General features: G+C 38.1%; 1 protein-coding gene across 6 annotated transcripts in view; it reads right to left on the bottom strand.

Annotated features, from left to right (window-relative positions):
• The window catches only part of TRPM7 (transient receptor potential cation channel subfamily M member 7), a 59,195-nt gene continuing 43,322 nt past the window's right edge, over positions 1 to 15,873 (bottom strand). For 2 of the 6 annotated variants that reach the window (XM_037395624.1, XM_037395625.1), the window contains exons 24-40: positions 14,904 to 15,088; positions 13,997 to 14,129; positions 12,251 to 13,389; positions 10,473 to 10,549; positions 9,557 to 9,616; positions 8,038 to 8,119; positions 7,577 to 7,647; positions 7,032 to 7,069; positions 6,322 to 6,347; positions 5,917 to 5,967; positions 5,765 to 5,830; positions 4,851 to 5,134; positions 4,417 to 4,499; positions 3,885 to 4,090; positions 2,796 to 2,847; positions 2,597 to 2,703; positions 1 to 1,601 (exon numbers count right to left, since the gene is read on the bottom strand). In XM_037395624.1, coding sequence (XP_037251521.1) covers positions 1,471 to 1,601; positions 2,597 to 2,703; positions 2,796 to 2,847; positions 3,885 to 4,090; positions 4,417 to 4,499; positions 4,851 to 5,134; positions 5,765 to 5,830; positions 5,917 to 5,967; positions 6,322 to 6,347; positions 7,032 to 7,069; positions 7,577 to 7,647; positions 8,038 to 8,119; positions 9,557 to 9,616; positions 10,473 to 10,549; positions 12,251 to 13,389; positions 13,997 to 14,129; positions 14,904 to 15,088 — 2,791 coding nt within the window. In that variant the 3' untranslated portion in view covers positions 1 to 1,470. Of the gene's footprint in view, positions 1,602 to 2,596; positions 2,704 to 2,795; positions 2,848 to 3,884; positions 4,091 to 4,416; positions 4,500 to 4,850; positions 5,135 to 5,764; positions 5,831 to 5,916; positions 5,968 to 6,321; positions 6,348 to 7,031; positions 7,070 to 7,576; positions 7,648 to 8,037; positions 9,199 to 9,556; positions 9,617 to 10,472; positions 10,550 to 12,250; positions 13,390 to 13,996; positions 14,130 to 14,903; positions 15,089 to 15,873 lie in introns of those variants that run through there. The other 4 variants (XM_037395627.1, XR_005105457.1, XR_005105458.1 and 1 more) reach the window with 4 other exon arrangements.

Consider the following 15,873-nt stretch of genomic DNA (forward strand, 5'->3'; position numbering starts at 1 on the left):
TCTGTAAACAAGAATAAATTTATTTTAGATTCTTTAAAGATTTAATGATATACAAAATGTATACAGTATTATATCCTTATAACATTTTACCTTTCCCCATCAAACATAAAACACCATTTAAACAGCTACTGTGTTCGTGCCTTAGGTCTGTATCTATAAGATACACTACTGAATAAAAAATTTATAGAGCTATATACTGCCCTTTTAATTAAAAATTACAAATTAGTACCTATGTAACAAAAAAAATCGCAGCATGAAACTTCAGTTGGACAACAGTTTTCTCTTGCTGAATGCTCAACAATATTTGGGACAGTTAAATTACATTTTATTGGCATGAAGGTGCATTGCAATCTCCCGTACTTTACACAATGCTAATCCAACCCTAGCCTCTTCTTAAATAAGTACCACAAATAACATAAAATTAAAGATGTTTTTCTACATAATTTTAAATACATTTACAAGTTATGTGTACATTCGGTTTCGATATACTGGTTTCACAAGATCTTTGGAAGGCGTAACTTCTGAAGCAGTCACTACGTACGAGGAAAAGCACTTCCAACTTGTGTTCTTACAAGGCAACTTATTTGGACCAGCACATACTATTTCTTCTATTAAATACGATTATACCAGTCTATCATGGCTTTGTTACTATTCGACAGTGACTTGGTGAAACTGAAATGTGTAAAACAAGAAATTTCATTATGCACCATTAGGGCTCTATTCCACACACACACACAACCCCCCCCTAAAAACAAACAAACAAAAAACCAACCAAACAAACAAAAAAAAAACCCCACCCCCTAAAACAAACCAAACCCAACCCAGCTTTACAGCCACGAAGCTGAATCCTGATTCAGGAGACTCTCTCCACTGGAACAGACCAAGTTTCTACCTTCGACCCCAGCCTACTGGCATCATATATACACCTCATTTGGCTTTGTCCTCTTCAAAAGGCCAGATTGAAAGACATCTGGTGAGAAAACATTAGTGGAACGCTTCCCAAAACCCACTCCAATAATACTCTGGCGTTACAGAGGTAGGTGCTTTCTCCCGTCTTGTGCCGATCGACAGTAAGACAGCGGCCAAACAAACGCGTTACCTTAAAACATCGATTGCCAAACTGCTTTCCATGGAAGGCAGACCGCACACTGCAGGTCACTACAGAGAGAAAATCCTCCACTAAACCAAAACAAAATAAAAAATAAACCTTCTGCTAAAAAGCCCCTTTAAAAACATATCTTAAATTCTGTCATTATTCCACCTTTAGAGCGAGCAGCCGCCAGGCTGTTCTCTGTAGATGGTTATCACAAGTTGTTAGGTCCTTAGATTATGGACCAGCCAAAATTCCACGTATAAGACAGCAGTCCTTAGTTTGACATATCTTTCTTTTAATTATAGTGAAGGAAAGGTAAGTGACAACTTTGTGATGTTCCATGAAGTTTGGATGAAGCCACTGATTTGGTCACATCATTAGAGCATCAGACGAATAGAATTAGCTGAATCGGATTCTTTGGTGCAGCTTCCAGGCTGAATTGTCAGTTCAGGGGAATCGTCCTGAGGAAATAGGATCTTGTCAGGTGTGTAATCATTCCTCTTCAGATCTGTGCAAACAAAATGAAGTCATAATTAATGATGACTGTTTCTTCAGCTAACAGAATCAATGGGGCATAGAAGTCTTTCAAAGAATGGGGTATGCGTATGTTCTTATAAAGAAGAATTCCTCAATATGTACTATGTCAAAAAAGGATGTGTTTATCATACATGCAATCAGAAGCCTAAAGCTCTTCTTTGAAAAGTGATGGAAAACCCTGAATATTTCATCTATAGCTATTATAGCAAGTATTGAGTCAACTTTCCATGGAAATCAGATCCTTCCATGATCTGTTTTGATGGTACCAGGATTTACAACGCAAATTTAGAATAAATGACCTTTCTTCATATGAGAAACAACCTGGAAAAGAAGTGTGAAACAGGCAGGAATCACGCAAGTTCCTTATGTTGCTCTGCTGGAGTCTAAAAGCGTGATACAGAGAAACAATGTCAAGGTTTGAGATGAGTGTAGTGTAGTCCATGCAGCAAAAATATCTGGAATTGAAAGTTTTTAGCAGAATGAATTTTTGCAGACCCAGACATGTTTTTATTAAAAAAAAAAAAACAAGCAAACAAAAACCAAACAACAAAAAACAAATAATACAAAAGAGAAAAAAGAAAAACAGACAGACACACACACGAAAAACCCACCAACAAAAACTGCCAAAACACAAGCAACATTCTGTTCAAAAAGCCTGAAGACCAGCAATCATCTTGACCTCCTTTTCCTACTTTTTCTAGGAACCTTTATCGTTTTTTTTACTGTCTCGATCAACCTAATCTACTTTCCTCAAATCCTGTGCAATACGGATATAGAACACACAGATGTTCTTAATTACTTCATCTTGGATTTTATCTTAAAATGGCACATCATTTTAAAAGTTAAATCACAAAAGTGCTGTTTATTACTTATTCCACTTACCCAGCACGGCATAACTATTACATTATGTGTCATGCAAGATCCATGACATGAGTGTCTCTGAAGAAGAAATACAACAGATCTTACCAGGAAGTTTCAGTTTCCTGCAGCAGGAATTACAGTGATGCTTCGCTCTGAAGTTTTTTATTGCATCCTCTCCCAGGTTGGCCGGACCAAACACCATATCGTATGACCTTAGAAATAAAGTGTACACAAACATGGGTCGCATGTGTGCTCTGGTAAAAATTTTATAATACTTTTCTTTAAATCCTTCTTTTAACCTTACCTTTTTTCTCCAGCTTTTATCACAGAGGGATCCGTCAAATTTTCACCAACACCTTCAGACAGCACAAGAAGAAAGGTTAAATCTGATACATTACATAAATGCATTAATTTGAAAAGTCTTCGCATCCTTAGCTATGACTTCTAACTTCCCCAAGAATAAAAGCAGAAAAAAACCCCAAAAAAACACCCAAATGATATGTGCTACTCTACCCTCACAAAAATCGCTCATAAATAAGCACTTTGTACTTCTCAGATTTCTTCCACCTATTTTTACATCTGCCTGTGATTTCTAACTGGAGTTTTCACCTGTAAGAAAGAAGTTTCCTATATAGCTCTCAGCCAGAGTACCTGACATACAATTCAGGATAAATAAAGCTTACCATATTGGCACTACAGAAATGTGCAAAATACAGAACTTAGAATGGTGCATATTGTTAGAGAAAGATGTCTATATTTATATTCCCTGTGCTGCTCTAAGATTTAACGCCATTAGAGCAACAGAGCTGGGGAAGGGGCTGGGGCACGAGTCCCACGGGGAGCGGCTGGGGGGGCTGGGGGGGTTCAGCCTGGAGAGGAGGGGGCTCAGGGGGGACCTTATCGCTCCCCACAGCTGCTGCAAGGGGCTGCAGCGAGGGGGGGTCGGTCTCTTCCCCCAGGTCACAAGTGACAGGACAAGAGGAACCGGCCTCAAGTTGCACCAGGGGAGGCTTAGATTGGAGATTAGGAAAAATGTCTTCGCTGGAAGGGTGGTCAGGCACTGGCACAGGCTGCCCAGGGGTGAGGTGGAGTCACCGTCCCTGCAGGTATTTAGAAGACATGTAGAAGTGGCATATAGGGACACGGTTTAGTGGTGGCCTTGACAGTGCCATGTTAATGGTTGGACCTGATGATCTTAACGGTCCTTTTGAACCTAAATGATTCTAAGATTAAATAAGAGAACCACAGATTCAGATTAATTAGACCTAGATGCACTGACTAATGCTTGTTATTTATTACAGACATATGAATCCTTAATAAAATGGTATCACAAGAGAAAAACCCACATACATCTGCCTTGGCCCCAATCCCAATTTCAAAATAAGGACATTACCTTGCAGATCTAGTACCAACAACTCTCCTCTTGTATACTCATATGTCCAATGGCTGAAAGCTAGCATAACTTCCTCTAGCATGTTGGTTGGAATTATTTCATCACCGTTATTATTGTTATATTTTCTAAACTCTCCAGTCATGCACTCTTCAACTGCAAACCACTGGCCAGCAGAGTGGCAATATAACAGGAAAACTTCCAGGAACCTAGTAAAAACCATACTTAATGAATATATTTCCAAATAAATGGCAAATATATCATTACTACCAGATTGTTGATTTACTAATCATTTAAGTCATTTGAAACTGTTATACAAAGTAATTTATATTATCGCACTAGGCTAGAATCAGTGCAAAAAGTAACAACCAAAAACACTGCCAAGGAGAACTCTGCTTCACACATTCATAGTTATGTTCTGAGACCTACATGCACAGATCAGTACCTAAATATATTTGATCCATCTGTTAACAGCCCTGTAGGCATTCTTCTCTGTCAAAAACATGCAGCATAATGGAAGTTTAAATACACTCACCTTGGAGAGTATGGAATGGATTTGGGCTTCATTTGATTGAAAGCAAAGGTGAGCTTCTGTGCTGCTCTCTGCTGCTGGATTTCCTACGATTCAAAGCCCGTATTTTGTTAGCCACATGGTATGATCCAACATCAAGGAGACAAAACAGCAGCATAAACAGTAAGCATCTATTCCCCCCCCAAGGCAGCGTAATTAATTCCTTGGTTTTTAAATTACATCTACATCTTCAGAGTCTGAGCTCTTTGATTAAGTAAACCATACTGGAGCAGAGTTTTTAACCCTTTTGCTCATACAGAACCCCAGGCTAACCTTCTTTTTTTATTTTTCCTCTTTTTCTAGTAAGTATACGCTATTTTTCAGGAAGGGTGGAGAGGAACTTCTGTTTAATGTACCATGCCTGTCTACGTTTAATAACTGAAAAGGATAAAACTTACTCTCAAGCACAAGTGTAACACAGTGTCCTCCTTATAAATGCTTGACCAAGTATTCACAACTTCAGGAAGAAAAGACTTGATGATATAAAGATGTCCCGATTTCAGGATATCATATTCTGACCACGTGCATACTACTTTAAGAGCTCGACGTAAACCTCCTCCCATCTCCTCTTTACTTAAAAATTCAATTTTAGCACAGAGTCCAAGTTGCGACCAGGAAGACATGCTGTTGTTCAAGATGCTGGGAGAACTTTCTTCAAGGCGATACACGGTGACTGGCTCACCTACGTTACAATGCAAAAAGTAAATACTGCATTTAATTTTCCAAGTTTAAAATTAAAAAGCGCTGAAAACCTACAGTTTCTTAGATTTCAACGTGCTGCAATATTAAGTTGTCATTAACATCCTGAATTAACAAAAGAACTTAAACTACCCAGTGGGAAGACCCCTCTCCAACTTCTTTCATAGAGCAGCAAAGTAGTACAGTGGCTTTGTCCTCCTAATTGGAACTATTAATGACACTGCTCAACCAGCATTAAGAACACTGAATAAATGTTTTTTTTACACTTTATATCAGTCAAGACAATTTAAGGGAATCCTTCCAGAACAGCTTGTTATAAAAACTTTTAGTACAATACCAGCACCACTGTATCACCATTTCTGAGGACAACTACAATTAAATCTACATTTCATAATCACGTGAGCTGCCCTAGAACAGGTGTCATACCCATTTACGTTTCTGAGTGTTGCAAGACAGGCACTAGAATTCATTTAGTTCACTAAGACTTTAGTTTGAAATTTAGTGTGAAATTTGGCTCAGTCATTCTTTATTAGAAGGAACCTGTACGGGGTTTACTTTTCTTTTCTTCCCCAAAAGACCAGAGTGAACCAGCAACAAGAAGTACAGTTCTTACCTCTTGGAGGCACAGGAGTGAATGGAATGCTCTGTGATAATCTCATCAAGTTATTTCTTTCTACAGCTAGAGGGAAATTACAGCATTTGTTAAAGTTTAAGGATCTAATAAGCATCATTAAAAATATGAACATTACCTCATGAGGGACTGACCTGAGTAATAGTAATTGATATCCATGATAGGCTTGAAAGGAGAAGCAATGCCTGAAAAAAAATTAAAAAGAGAGCATCTTCTTGCTACCTGTATTGTGTATTGAAATTGCCACATGCAAAGAACAGTTGCCAAGTAACTAGAGTTTGAAAAAGATTTGCTGTGCAGAAAGTACATCATATAGCTTCCTGTTTAGCTCTTCAGTACCTCGGGGGAGGGGGAGAAAAAAAATAATTAAGAACTGTAGTGTTCAATAGTAGGCTATTTACTGACAGGGAAAAAAATATCACACTATTATGTGTCCATTCAGTTCCAAATTATCAGTAGTTAAATACATTCTCATACAAAATCCAAACAGTTGCTTATATAAAAAGCTCTCAGCTTGTTTATAGTAGAAACAAACTTACCATTCAATGCATCTTCTTCAGATGGCCTGTGAAATGCCACAAAACCAACAGTCATTGCCTCTTAAAAATGTACTTTGTATTCACTGATTTGACACGTCACCCTAGGTCACCTTGTTAACCTCACAGTCCTGCTTTTATCCTCTTTTTCAAGGGCAGCACAGGCTTCTTAATTACAAAACAGTAATGGAGGGTTGTTAAGTAATCTCATGTTTTTAGAGCTACGCTTCAAATACCACCAAGTCACGCACAACATTATGCAAAGTCTGCATCACAAGAGCTCATTCCCACAGAGGTGCTTTAATTAAAACTTGTTCACAACAGCTTACCTTTCTGTTATCAGATTAATAAAGTAATGGCTTTAACAGTTAACTCGGGGGATAACTGTTAACAAGAGCTATGTCTGCAGAATCTCAGAGAAGGTTTACAGTTTGAAAGGTTGGGTAAAGACCTTTACCAGGAAGCTAGTTCCTTAATAAGTGTCAACACAGGCATTTTCATTTCAGGGCATGTTTTGCCTTCTGACATGTGACCCCATTAATCTAAATAGAACCTGTCAAAGCATTCCAGTGAACACATTCAGTTATTTATTAGAAAAAACCCTTAAACCTTGGTTTTTTTCATTAAGTGCAACTGAATACCACTATAGCCCAAGACAACGACCCAAAAGAAAAACAAATCCAAATACAGAGCAATAAAAAAAGCTTACTTACATTTGACTGCTGTTTGAAGGTCTACCTTGTAACCAATCCTTTAAAACAAAGGAGAGGAAAAAACAAATAAGGTTTTGGTTTTGTAAGGAAAACATAGTACATTCATTGGAGGTGGGGTGGTAACAAGTTTTAAGATCTTGCAGTACAGCCGGTTTATCAGAAATACTTCACCAGGCTGTACTGAACCGCAGTTGAATGGAAAGACTCAAATACAACCGAGGAATGGTAATTACAATTTAAAGAATAGATAGGGCTATATATTCACCATTGTTTTATGGATTATATAAATAATTAATTTCTTAAACAAAAGTCGTGGGCTTTTCCCCATAAACAGGAAGCAGCGTAAGTTTTCATGGTGAGGTTATGCACAAGGTGTAGTAGAGAACGTGCACAACTTCTTCCCCTCAGGCAAAACAGGTCCCCTTCTGTCGTGCCCTTGAACAAATGATTCCACAAATCAGTATTGTTCTTTACACAATCTGCTGCTCCTCCTTCATTTGCTCAGTTTCTAGTTCTGGCTAACAACAAAAAAGGCAGATACACACCGTTAGTAAGGCTGCTTTAGAGTCTACTTGCTGAGTGTCTTCACTCGATGCTCTTCTGCTCTTGCTGTATACTACGAATGAAAGAGATTCGTCACAGGACAAAGGACGGCACACGCTGTTGGTACTCACCTATTTCCTAAGAGTCAGCAACTAGGCTCCTTGGTGTGGCTCTCATAAAAAAAGCCTGATCCACCACTATCTGATCTTTACACACTTCCAGCACAGCCCTGACTAGATCACTTTGCTTGTTATGACTCTAGCTACCTGTGGCAAATACAACAGAATTAAGCTGGCGTGACTAGAACCACCGCGAGACACAGGAGCAGAATCAAGTAGCACCAGCCAGGAAAATATTTCAAGATGCTTTAACCTTTTGTGTTTCCTTTGTATCTTCTTAGAATATGCATTATCATGAGAATTTAGAAATAAAATGAGGTTACCTGAAAAGACGACACACTTACATTGTTCTGAATGGGCTGCCAGAGGGTCAGTAAACCCACCGCAAGAACTGGATTGTCTTAGACCACAGTCAGTTTGAACACCCTACACAAAACAAACAAACACACACAACCCACCGCATATCATTAGTCTTCATTATCATTGTTCTAAACTGCTACTCTTTTGGCACACAATCTGCCCAGTTTTCTTTTCAAGGACTACCTAGGATTCTTTTTAAAACTTCTGGATGTACCTGTAATACCTTGCTGCACAAAAACGTGCAAATCGAGTGCCTAATTCATTTAAAATGCTCTTCATAGTAACCATCAGCTCTAACATGTTCAGGTGCACATTAAGACTACTGACCCATACTGAAAAAGTTCTTTAAAAGAAAATGTTACAACAGGATACAACTACAGAAGTGTACATTGCACTGCATCTCTACCAGCACCAAGTTCAGCTATCCTGTCACGAGCTCTTGTTAACTACCAATCCCCATTTAAGAATGTGGCTCTAGCGGAAACTAAAGTTCAGGTCGAACCCACTGAAAATAGGAACAAAATCTAGAGAAGTCTTACCACACAGACACCTACAGTTTGAATGGAATTTCCTCACGGATGTATTCCTTAATAATAATTACATACTTTCTGATTATCTACTGAGCTGGTCAGCTTTTGACAACAAAATATTTCTTTTGTGAAAAAGGAGAAAGGCAGTTTCATCACAAACTAGAACTACATGAAAACTGGCATAGGGCTGGAACACGCCTCACAACCAGCCTATTAATTCCAATGGTTACCTGAATAAAATTAACAGACTAAAAGAATAAAAACCTAGAACTTGGAACGCTATGCCATTTTTGGTTCCAAGATTTATAACAGTCAGGCAATTGCAACCACCCTTTTTCACCCTTCCCTCTTAAGGAATACACTCCCACACACCTAAACACATACACACGCACCTGTGTGTACATGTGTCCAAAATATGCGTGTGTGTCTACAGAGGTGTGTATATAAATACGAGAAAGACTATTTCTTTCTATCCCTAAACATAAATACTTCATTGGAATGCAACACAGAGAATGCACCTGCTGAAAGTGTCTTCTGAAGACCCATTTTTAGGTCTATATGCATTTCAGTGTTCAGCATACATCTTCAGCATCTTACAATCAATGACTGTAGTACCTACGTGAAAGATAAGAATCAAACCAGCCCCACCAGTTAACCTGGGACAACTCTATTACTATGCGTCTAAGAACAGCAGTACTGTCTGGAAACGCTACCAGAGTTTGCAACCCAATAGTAACAAACACTGGAACTATGTACACCTACGTCAAGGAGACATCCAGCTGTATTTGTACAAAGGTTCAACTGTACAACTTTTTTTTTTTTTCACCCCCCTCCCTTTTTTTTAAATCATGGCCAGGGTTTACTTACAGATAATGATTTAAGAAAACAGATATCCCTGTCTTCGCTGTAAAGAATACATTCGGTACTTGGTGAAAGTAATGCCTCTAATAAAATGGAAACCTTCTTTACTTACTTGAAGCCTACTTGTCTCTATGCCCTCCAATATAGCCTTTTTGAAGTCTTCCTGTCGCTCCTGTTAAAAAAACCCAAAGCAAACTGTAAACATGACTACGAAAAAAAACCCACATCAAAAATACACGCAAACAAAAAGCTCTGCGGTCACACATTGTACTTAATCAGAAGGTCCTGAAGGACACCTCAGCAGAACACATTGCAAATGGTCCTAACACAGTTCTCAAGCCAGATTCTCCCCTGAATGAGGGGTAACTGCAAATGGTAACTGGTATTTACTAACTTATCTTCACAGCTACAAAGAAAACCAGCTTTTTTAAATATACTATAGCATTTGGAGGACAGGTTTGTAATGATTAACCACTTTCCATTTAGTTATTTTTATTACTCTTTAAGAAAACGGAAATTACACTTCATTTTAGTTTGTGACAAGTTTATTGCAAAGGCTTTTTTCTTCTTGGAAGCATAATGAACACTTTTTGTCACTTTTATACACTATAATCTTGCTCAATAAAATACCATGTAAATCACTGAAATCTTCCTAAACGCTGATCTTGAAATTTGTAAGTGTCAAACATTTCATTAAACACTAATTATAGGATACGTAACTTTATCTTAATTCACAGTTGCAGTCATCTCACCTTTCATGACCTCAGACCTTGTTTAATATTTCATTAGTATCATATTATGAAGCAACAGTACTTGATGTGCAGTTAAGGTTGCACGAGTTTTCATGAGATTTTTTTTTTTAAACAACAGAAACCAGATACACATTCCTTCCAGGCTGCATTTTGCAAGTTCTTTAACTATATTTGCTCTTAGACTTTTTCAAAACATATTGTGATGTTACAGATTAAAAAAAAAAAAAAAATAATTATCCCCATTAACATGCTTGAGAGAAAGTCTTCCATGCTTACCTCAATATCAGCACTCCTTTCTTTAATTTTGCTTGCTGCCTCTTTAAACCGCTGTAAGTCCATGCTGTCTCTGTGACCTTTGACACAGTGAATTCAAAAAGAGTATTCAAAATCAAAGGCAACCTCCAGTGCTCTGACCATGCCAACAGTTCGCATCACCACAGCAAAGGGTTACAAACCATCTAAGTTCTGGGTGCCTGTTCGCACTAGAGACGACTTTGCAAACACGCTAAATATCAGTGTCATAAAGTGTTAACGTGAAACTACGGGTTTTCCCACATCGGTGTGTGGATCACTACAATCCAAAAAGTAAAACTAACATTTTAAAATTTTACTCGAGTGCATGCTCCTCATGTGAAAGGCACTGGGCAGTCTGAATTACAGTATTGTCAGGGACGTATGACAAAGGAAGGACAAGTAGACAGTTGTCCTGAGGTAGCTTTTACAATATACCCTTCATCCTCCCTGTTGCAAGAAGCACTTTTCAGAATTTTACTAATCATGTGGCTTTATAATGAATGAAAATCTAGTTGACTTCACAAGGGAAAGCTGTGCTGTATCACGAGTTTTATCAAACATGGACAGTAAGAATGAAGAGTATGTTCTAAATGCTAGAAATGTCAGAGGACTGGACACTTAAAACTTGGCTCCAGTAAAATAAGTATCGTTAGTATTCAGAGCTATTAGTGGTGAAATACATTTAGAGATTAGATAAGAGGTATACAATCACTGTCCGTTATTTCTGTTTAGTCTTGCTTTCTGAATTTAAAAAAAATAAAATTTTAAACCATGAGGAAATTATAAATAGCTACTGACTGTACAAATGATTTGTATCAATACGGATTGATCTGCAAATGTGTAGATACTCTTCCTATGCATACACAAATCTAAAAATGCTAGTGCATGTAGGTAACTTCTTAGGACTCGAAGTTTCACAGCAGTAGAATAAACTCTTGCCTAAAGATTTAAATTTTTTACATCCTCAACAAACCTTTTGGAAACACTGAGACATCCCTGAACACCTGGGGCAAGACAACACCTCTGTACGCAACCTGACAATTCCAGACTGTGCTCTTCTGCCCTACACGAAGCACACTCAAAGCATGGTGTACTTAACAGAAATCAGTTAGTAAACCCACACCTGTGTTTTGCAATGAATCTGCCACTGTTTTACCATTTCAAATATTTATGTAACTCTAACCAGAAACGTGTACCTTTTTACTGTTCAGCAAAACTTGAGGGAAGGCATAATGCTATATTTAATAAAAGGACTTTGGAAGCTTCCAAAATGACTGCCAAAAGATATGTTAGCCTAGGCAACAGTGGAAGATCCCAGTTACAACAGTGTTTAGAAACATAGTATAGGAGGATCCCTCAGCTTGACACAGATACCATAGAGATATTTGTCCAGGATTCCATCAGCCTAAGAAGTCTTCTGTAATTACGTCAAGAAATAGACAATATTTTTGGCTTATGCAATGAGAAGGTAGGAGCTTCATAATGAGTCACAAAAAGTTTGTCTACAACGCCCATACCAAGTTGTGGAGCTGCTAATTGCACAAACTGTTACACTCAACAACTGGCTAATGTTTTTCAAAAAAATATTGTCTATGTGACAGAATTATAAAGAAATGATAATTTAAGTTAAAAAAAATATTCAAGCAACATAGGGAAATTAGAGATGTTAAAAGCAAAAAAAAGCAGAGCAAAATGGTAGAATAAAGTCACCTGCAACCGGAATACACCCAAAATACTATACAATTCTTGGTAAGTCAAACCTTGTGGCTTAGATTTGGTCCACAGTTTATGAAGTAGTCCCATAAGGATGTTAGAACATAAATCTTGGGTTTGTAGTTCCATTGCATGGACATGCTGACTTTTGGAAAGTTCATCTTTAACATTCAATTTTCCGTGTGAGCTGCCACAGTTGACTGTTGATGTCAAGTCGCCAGTTGACAAAGAGAACTTCGTCTGGGGGTTGTTCTTCGATAAGTTGACAGAGGACTGGTGATCACATTTGTCAACTCTGCAGCTGTAGTTATCATTAGTGTCACTCTCATCATGAATAAAACCACAATTAATGTATCCTCCATTTTCAACAGAAGGTTGGGTGAAAGCAAGGCAAGCAGAGCCAGAAGCAAGAGGATAAGAGCAGCTAATAACGACTTCAGGACATTCAGAATCTACTTGGTTATACTTACCCACAAATGCACCAAATTCTACATTATTATCTCCTTCTGTAGCCTTAGAGAAAACAGTCTCTTCATGCTTTGCTGAAGAATCCAGCTGACTTTTGCAACTGGGCCGAGATGGAGTGCTAACAAAAAATTTGGTTGTTGGGGATGTTACATGTGGCATGCTGTTGGATGAATTGCCTAATTTCTTACTTTTACTAATGGATTTTGAGATCTCTGCAGCCTGTATTCGTTGACGAAGTTCTGGAGGAGAAACAGCATTTGAAAATAAGGCACTGCCCGAGGAACCTGCCTCTTGAAAGTTTATTTCTTCTCTTCGGGGAACTGGAGCTAACTCCTGACCGATTGTCTTATGTGGGACTTCTTTTTCATCACGTATAGAAATGTTACAGAGTAAAGCATTATTACTCTCAAGGCCTCCTTGCGGAAAAGAACCAAAGACGTTTCCAATGCTGTGCTTTTTCCACACAGAAGATCTCAGCGAGCCATCCTCAATGAGGTTTTGTGCCAAATGTTTTGAAATGCTCAATTCCCGTGTGATTTCGTTGTGAACCTTGCTAGCTTCCGATGCTTTCTGTGCAGTCAGCGTTTTCAGGGTATCCACAGTTAGAGCCGAGAGATCCTGCAGGTGGCCAATCTGTGAATCTAAAGACTGTAACGACCGTTTTATGTAGTTGACACGATCGCCAACCTCCTTTATCTGAATGCACATTTGTTCCACCCTAAGAAAAAAATCAAATTATGAAGTAGCTAAGAAAGGTATTTTTCTTGATATGCAAAAGAAACATCTTTGCAACCCTTTCTGCCCATTTAATAAGGAAAAAATCTCTGAAATTTCAAGATGGCATGCACTATTATATTGGACTGTTCTGTAATACAACATTTGTACATGATTTTGAATCACGGAATTGACATACACATCAATACAGGGCCTACAGCACTTTTTCAAATTTATCAGTTTATTATAACACCATGAGAAACTAAATAACATGATTACCTCAGCTTACTGAGTGCTGCTACAGATAAGGACACATCAGTCACATTATTAGCCTCTGCGTAGCAATGGAAAGACATCACCTCAAGTTTGCATAAATACCTTCTGGAGCTGCATTTTACACCCACCCCACACCCCACCCTCCCTTAAAGCACATTTAAAAAAAAAAAAACAACTGCAAAAGTTCTAAGCTTCCCTATTCCGAAATTTTAGAATAGAATAGAATCTTTTAGGTTGGAAAAGACCTTTGAGATCATCAAATCCAACCGTTAACCCAAGACTGCCAAGTCCATCACTAAACCATATCGCTAAGCACCGCCTTTTAAGTATTCTACCGTTCAAATGTGACTCGAATCCTCTCCTCGCTTCCAGAATGAAATTTATCATCTTTTTCGTTGAAATACATCTCAACACATAGCTCTTCAAAATCATGAAGTTTCTTTTGATCTTCTTCTGTCAGGAAGAGTTCTAAAGAGAGATTAAACAGTTAAGCCAATGCACGTGTAGTGAAGCAGCACAGGTGCTGGAAACTAATGCCAACACCTTGGCAAAGGGTATTAAAATTTAAAAGCAAAACAAAACCAAGAAAAAAAAACAACAGTGCCACCTAAGACCCTTCCTCTCTCCTTGCTAGAAAAAACTTCAAGGGCAAAGATTTCTGCTAAAATAAAAATCAAAATAGTAGTTCTGAGAGGATCTGTGCATAATATTATCACTCCAACCCCTTTTTCTGTGAGGCAGAAGCAGCTAGATTCCTTAGCTGGATTTTATTATCTGTGGAATTTTTTCCCCCCTCTTTTTAAATTTTCAAAAGGTTTCCAATAAGAAATAAGAAGTTTTCCAGAAAGAAAAAAAAAATATCTTCCCACATTAACAGGAAATCTAATCAATCTAATCTTGGGGGTTTGTTTGTTTGCTTATGTCATAAATTCGTTTGCCTGGAGATTTGTAGGGGCTGTGTATTCCCTGCCCACAGCAGGGGGGTTGGAACTAGACGCTCTTTAAGGTCCCTTCCAACCCAACCCGTTCTATAATTCTACATTCTATTACACACTTCCATCAAAACACTGGGAATTTGAACAGAATGAGTCTTAATCAATATCAAAACCATGGGAAATTAAGACCTGCTACGACTTTCTTGAGAACGTACATGATAACCAAAAACGTAGCACTTCTCTGACAGTTTGCTTTAATCGTAACAAAAAAGTTACTGAGATTTTTTTGGATAATAACTATCCATACTTGGCCCATCTGAAGTCTTGTCTGTCTTTCTTCTTTTACATATACAACAGAAGAGGGAAGCCATGTGGCTAAGAACAATAAGTGGTGGAGGCAGAACAGGTTTTTCATGGTAGGCCATAATGAAATGATAGCGTTGATACTTCCACACAATGTTTGAAATTGCCTTGACTTGTAAATACACGTTGCTGAAAGGAAACAGAAAAGTATTAACACATCACAGTGGCTTTTGGGGTGGTGGGCGGACATGGGGGAGCTTGGTGTTCGGGGTTTGTTTGTGATGTTTGGTTTTTTTTAAACACTTTGATAACAACCTTGAATTCTAAAGCTAGATAAGTAAGAGACAACAGCACATACTTGTTTTTTACTGCAAAATTATTTTAGTGGAAGTTGGAAATATTCAAGGAAACACCATGATCCAAAGCAAGGAGAGGGTTAAAAAAATTATCTCATCTGGCAACAGCCTCAGAAATAAACTACATTGAGATAAAATTTCAAGTTTGCCAAACAACAAAATTATTTCTAACTAAACCTAAGATTTTTACATCAAACCACATTAATTCTGCAGTCTGCCATTCCTCAGTGTTAGTGAGCTGCTTATCCCCATAAATCAAGCACTTGCAGAGAACTGTAAAAGACAATTTACCCTACTACAACTCAACTCAACCAACTACAGAACATTAAATTAATTTAGGACCGACAGTCAACATACAGATGAAGGAACGACTGTTTGTTTTCTGACAGAAGGAAGTTACAAAATGCTTTCAAATTCTCTTAAACTTCCGACTCCCCTAGCCTCTTAGATGTGACACACACCAGTCACACCACACGCTTCCCTGCTTAGTCACAGGCTTGCAGTGAGGAGGAGAAGACGACCAGCTTTAAAACCTGAAAATACTTCCAGCAAATGGGATTGCTTGTCATCTTGTCGCAGTGAAATAGAAACTCATCAAAGGATTAGCAAAAATTAACA

Source organism: Falco rusticolus, chromosome 7, assembly GCF_015220075.1.
Source record: "Falco rusticolus isolate bFalRus1 chromosome 7, bFalRus1.pri, whole genome shotgun sequence".
Classification (NCBI taxonomy): domain Eukaryota; kingdom Metazoa; phylum Chordata; class Aves; order Falconiformes; family Falconidae; genus Falco; species Falco rusticolus.